The sequence below is a fragment of the Diospyros lotus genome, chromosome 12 (genome assembly GCF_014633365.1).
Source record: "Diospyros lotus cultivar Yz01 chromosome 12, ASM1463336v1, whole genome shotgun sequence".
Lineage (NCBI taxonomy): Eukaryota > Viridiplantae > Streptophyta > Magnoliopsida > Ericales > Ebenaceae > Diospyros > Diospyros lotus.
In genome coordinates, this window is record NC_068349.1 from 19,022,927 (window position 1) to 19,029,155 (window position 6,229).

Below are 6,229 nucleotides of genomic sequence, written 5' to 3' on the forward strand. Positions count from 1 at the left end.
AGTAAAAGTATATTAAATGAAAAAGAAATAAATACAAAAATAAGGTCTAAAGAGCTAATTAAGGTATGGCATAACCCGAGCTAAACAACCTAATTAAGTTCTCCCTATTTAGACCAAAATGATTAATAGATTACTCAAAAATGAACAACCAATAATTTCATTAGTTAGGTTAAAAGAGAGGGAAAAAAATACTAATTAATTTAGAGACTTATATACTTGTGAGACAAATTTCACATATGAATTAAATTCTTACTCTAAATAAAAAGAATCTTTAAATATCATATATACTATATAGAAATGTAGTACTTGTTAGTTAAGATATGAGGTAGAAAATGTCATATATGAAAATTAAGTATTTTAGATATTTGTTATTTTCAACATGTTTATTATACTTGATCTGGTGACCATTGGAAAAGAAGTCATGTGACTTCTTTATCTTGATTTTTTCAAATATGTTTATCTCTTCCCCTCTCAAGATAAGTATATTTTGATCTTTATGAATAAAAAAAAAAAAATGCTTGTATCCTTTAGTACATTCTAAAAAATTTAACAAATAATTTGACAAAAATTTTGAAATATTTTCTAGTCTTATCTTGACTATTTTATATCTTAGTTCGAAAAGCATTCTAACTATATCTTGATATTCCCTTATTTTGCTCATTTTAACAAACACTTCCAAACAAAACAATTCCTAATCAACTTAAGGATTCCGAGTTCACAAAATAACCTTCTTACAAACTTGGTTACTAAAAATTTGGCCATTTCTTTGCATCCAAATAGACAGAAGAAGAATGTCCCAAAATGATTTTGAGGGTCATCTAAGAAGCTGCCCAAGTGTCTATTTGGGCAAATTTCAATATTGAAAGGAATAAAATTTCAGACTTGGGTTGGATTTCAAAACTAGTTAATTTAATTCAATTATCAAATCAATCCATATAATAGACCGAAATTACTAAAATACCAACTCCTACAATATTACATTAATTAGTGAACGGTAACTTAATTCAAGAAAACATCTGATCCAGCAAGAGAACCATAGCCATGGCGAAGGCGGGACTGAATCCTGGCCGTACGATGAGCAGGAAGACCTCCAATCCGAAAGAAGCTCCGTGGTTGATGGGCTCCTTCCTCTTGATCTCCGCCACCACCTGCCTCCTCTCATCATCCAGCACCCTGCATGATCTCTCCGCGTATCTACCGTAAATCACGTACGCTCGTTTCTTATCGGACGGCCCAGAATACACGTCCGCAAGCACGTCCGGATTGGGCTGGAGGATATTAACGTGTTTCCTCACGCAGTAGATGGGCTTGATCTCTTTCTTGGAAGACGAACGCTCTCCAACTTCGCCTTCGTACACAAGCCACAGCTTATCCACGAGTCTAAGCTTCTGTCAACGAATTAAATCAAGTTGAATTAATTCACACAATCCGAGCAAAAAAAAGAGAGAGATTGTGATGATGAGATGAAATATATATATACATATGAAAGCTGGCAGTTAGAGAGGAAGAATTATATATTGAAGAAAAGATCAAAGATGATGATGATGAGGAAGTACCTTAGGACGACACATGGTGAGGAGAGGGTTGCCGGAGGCATCCATGAGAGTGAGTTGGTGGGGACGACGTTCATTGTAATTATCAACCCTAAACGCTAAGCCCCCATTGGAATCTATCACTGTGAACCCTTCACAGCTCAACACCAGTGATTTCCTCCACACCGTCAGCGATGTCCACGCTGGCCCATCCTCCTCCTCCTCCCTAATAATAACATCTCTTCTGCAATCCTCCACCTCTTCTTCTTCTTCTTCTTCTTCTTGCCCTTCATCACGGAGCTCATCTACTTTCCTTACTGACATGGATTTCATCGAGAACAACATCATCTCTCTCTCTCTCTCTCTCTCTTTTTAATCTCGTGGGCACTGTATTGAGATGTAGTGGTGGCTGGGAAGGATCAGAGAAGATTAGTGTATCTATAGGGAATGAATTAGAGCTGAGGCACTGTGCAAATTCTGTGAGAGAGACAGACAGCCTTACCTAACTGGGCATGCCCCATCTTCTCCGGACACACACACACACACACATATGTTGATAGTTATCATCATCATCAGATTCAAGACAAATGAATGATAAAACTAATGTTTAATGTCGAAATACAAACATGCCATTCATTTTTTCTCTAAGCCTAATGGTGAAATTCATTCTAGCTAGCTCTTGGGCTGGTGATTAATGTGAATACGTATATATATTTTTCTATATATATTAGTTGTTAAGGTTCATTTTTTTTTTTTTTTTTTTTGGTATGTGTTGTGGACATTTGATTAAATGACTTGTTAGGTATGATTTACGAACTATTTCACATATACACTGATGTGGATTTCTAATTATAAAAAAAAAAAAAAAAAATCGAGTGAGTGATAAAGAAAGAGGACAACATATATATCTTGGTCATATATATATAAAATTTCAAACTCTTACATAATCATTCTTGAAAACATTATAAACTCATATATGGCATAATTAGCGACCACCTTTAGTATTTCTTAATTAGGTACTAAACTCAAACTTGAAACCTCAAATTCAAATTAAAATTAACCTATTATTTGTTGGATGGTACGTATGTAATAGAGAGATGAAAAAATTACACCTGATATATATACTTGAGATTTAGAATAATTGTAATAACTACTTATAATATTTTAAAAAAAAAATACAAAGAGTACTTTGAAGTTTAGTGCTATGTTACAAATTGCCTTTGTTGTTAGTTAACCCTAATTAAACATTAAAAAAATGACAAAAATACTATTATATCTAAAGATTTTATCCTTCTTTCTTTCTTTTCTTTATCTTTTCTCCAAATCTCTCATAGATTTCTTTTTTGGGTCACACGTACACAAGGACAAGAACAAGTAGTAGTCCCCAGAGTATAGGTTAAGTGGTTGGGCCATGATAAGTTGAGATTCGTACCAGTAAGTTGTGGGTTCAATTTCTTGTCCTATATAGTAAGATAAAACTTTTATCTGTGATTTATCTCATCTGTCAAAATCGATGACACAAGTAATAAAAGACTATGCAAGGGCACTAATCCTAAGATAAAGAGAATAGTTTGGTAGATTAGACGAGACGTGTGGGCATGAATTACATAATATGCATGTGTTTAAGAAATTGCTGGAATGAATCTGTAGGTTAATTAATTTCCGTAGGAATGGAAGATTAATTAGGTACTCTTTACTTAAGAAGGTTGGCATTGACACGACATTAATTATTGTTGTATGTTGTTGATGGGAAGAAGAAATTAAGGAATCCACATACTCCCCCTATATATATATCCTATTCTTATTCCTATGAACATTCCATATATGTATACCAATGGCGTTTAGCCAGACGTGATTCTTTTGTCTTCCTATTCAATCATCTTATCATTCATATTCATTCTTTCATTCATTCCTTCCTAACTTCTGGCTTGGTTAATTTGTTTTAACTCTCTACCACTAGACGGACGGTTTGGTTTGGCATGACAGCTGCCCATTTTAAGATATTTTTACTAATGTATTGCTTGTTAAAATTAGGAAAATAAGTTCGTATTAAAATAAAATTAAAGTATTTTCTGAATCAAGATATGAAATTGTCAAAATAAAATTAAAAAGTATTTTAATTTTTTTTATCAAATTATTTATTAAATATTTTGAAATGTATTAGAGAATACAAGCGTCATTTTTTTTTTTTTATCTATAAAAATCAAAATATGCTTATCTCAAGGAGGGAGAGATAAGCATATATGAAAAAATCAAAATAAGAAATCCCGTGGCTTCTTTTTTAAGGATCACCAGATAAATTTAACAAATACAATGAAAATAATAAAATATTAGAAATATTCTTCATATTTAATATTTTATATCACATATCTTGATTAACAAACACTACTTAAATTAATTAATCCCTTTTTACACTCTTTATTATTATAAAAATGAATGCATTCTTTCAATAAAAAGCTATTTTATTTTAAAAGCAAATAAATAAATTCTATCATACTAGATTACTTAGGATCAAATAACGAGTAATTAAAACTTAATTACAAATTTCAAGACCACTATCATCATCTATTAATTATTACCAGGCTATAATTTTGATAGGTTTTATTTATAATTATTATTTTTTTATATCCTTTGCATATATGCTTATTAATTAGCATGGCTAATTAATTAATTAATTAAGAAAGGATAATGGCAATGGCACCACCTAAAAGATTCTTCAAAACTGTTTTGTTTGTCGGTTAACAAGAGGCAGGCAGCGTGAGATTAAGCCACAACACAAGCCGCCAAACTTCCAACTAGGGATGGTAATTGCAATCGAAATCGTGGAAAATTGAACCGAAATCAAATTAGTCAACGTGGTTAAAAATTATTTAATTGGGTAACGGTTTGGTTCAGAAAAAAACCAAACACTGTTTCAATGGGTATGGTTTGGTTATGGTTTTCACTAAAACCAAACCAAAACCTGAACCGAAATCGAACCGAATAATGGGTAACCGAACCGAACTGAATATATATAAAATATATTATATATATAATATAATATATATTATATACAACCCTGCCCACCCCAGCCCAATTGCCTTGCTTGCAAACCCTTCTCCCATTCTCTTCTTATTCCTCTCTTGACCTCGTTTTCACTCTCTCTCACCCTCACTGCCTCTCGCTCGTCCGCGCGCCCTCGCCCTTGCTTTCTACATCTCTTTTGCTCTCGCTCGCCCTCGCTGGATCTCTCTTGCTCTCGCTAGGGCTCGGCCCCTGCTCTCGCTTGCCCTTGATCTCTCTCACCCTTTCTGTTTCCTTTCTCTTGCTCCTCTGCGCGAGCTCGCCAGTCGCCCTTGCTCTCGCTAGATCTCTCTTGCTCTCGCTAGGGCTCGGCCCCTCTTGCTCTCGCTCGCCCTCGATCTCTCTCACCCTCACTGCCTCTCGCTCTCTGCCTCATCTCTCTTCATATTAATTTATTTTTTATATTTATAATTTTGTTAGATGGAGTTGGCTCATTCATTTCAGATGGATATGCATCAATTTACCAAGAATATATTAATGTTGTTGATGAATGTATTAACTTTCGTAACTAATTTTTTTTAACTTAAATTATAATTTAATTATGCACATATTAATTTATTGATCTTAACAATTGTAGGTTTGGAAATGTGATTTTATATCCAATAAATTTTGTAACTTTATGCAAGAATAAGGTAACTTTATTAAAATTTATCTTTATTTGTTGTGAAATTATCAAAAAAATTTATGAATGTTATTTGTCTTTGTTTGTTGATATGGATTAAACTAAAAAAATCATGGTTAAACCAAAACTGAATGGTTTGGTTATAGTTTTAAATTTTTAAAATCAAATGGGTAATGGTTTGGTTTTGGTTTTAGTAATTTAAGTTTGATTTGATTATAATTTTGACAAAAAATTAAAATCAAACCGAACCATTGCCAATCCTACTCCCAACCAAATGCGGGCACGTTTTCAAATGTAATTGGGTGTTGTGTTGGACTAAGTGAGTGAGTGTCACCAAACCGAAACGTACGCACCATCATCACCGGCAGGTCATCCGAATTCTTTCTAGTGAGGACGGACTGACTGAGGGCCTCCTAACTCAATTCAATTAATACCACCTTACTTAATCCTGCTTGCTTCGACACGTGGGCTGGCTCACCCATCAATTGGTCATTATTAAATTATTATTATATTATTTCTCTTTATTTCCAACTTAGAAAAAGCACCCACACCACACACGTGGGCAATTTTGAGGACGGATCCATTCCCCGCTGACACTGTTTCACTTGCCCTTGTCGCCCAATTTTGGGACACTTATAAAATTTATTTATTTAAGGGCGTGTCGTATCGTCCACGTCCACGTCCACGTTTACGTTTTGTTATTAGACTTTATGATTATAAAAATATATCTTAATTGTTTTTATCTAAAGAGTAAGGTGTGCATTCGGTTATAACTGAATCGAATCGATCAAAAAATCTTAACCGAACTAAACCGAATTGCATGTAATAATCGAACCAAATTGATCGATTAATTCTAACTAATCGAAACCGAACTAATTGAAATCTAAACTAAGTTAACCGAATCGATAACCGATTGGAAAAAATTAGTAAAAGAACAAACCGATTTGCTGAAATGAAATACAAGAACATCCATTGAATTGATACAGAAAAATGCAAAACCATTTAGAGATTG

General features: G+C 33.4%; 1 protein-coding gene across 1 annotated transcript; it reads right to left on the bottom strand.

The window, feature by feature from the left end:
- Positions 1 to 894: 894 nt before the first annotated feature.
- On the bottom strand, positions 895 to 2,191 carry LOC127814203 (protein LURP-one-related 17-like). Its single transcript, XM_052355546.1, has 2 exons — positions 1,557 to 2,191; positions 895 to 1,388 (listed from the first exon to the last, which is right to left on the bottom strand). The coding sequence occupies exons 1-2, from the start codon at positions 1,878 to 1,880 to the stop codon at positions 1,005 to 1,007; spliced, it is 708 nt and encodes a 235-aa protein (XP_052211506.1). The 5' UTR covers positions 1,881 to 2,191; the 3' UTR covers positions 895 to 1,004.
- Positions 2,192 to 6,229: the final 4,038 nt, after the last annotated feature.

What these genes read in the sequence shown, in the direction of transcription:
- LOC127814203 (XM_052355546.1), bottom strand. Translation starts at nt 1,880, where the DNA reads ATGATGTTGTTCTCGATGAAATCCATGTCAGTAAGGAAAGTAGATGAG. An exon ending in TCACCATGTGTCGTCCTAAG is followed by an intron (nt 1,389 to 1,556) that starts GTACTTCCTCAT and finishes ATTCGTTGACAG; the next exon opens with AAGCTTAGACTCGTGGATAA.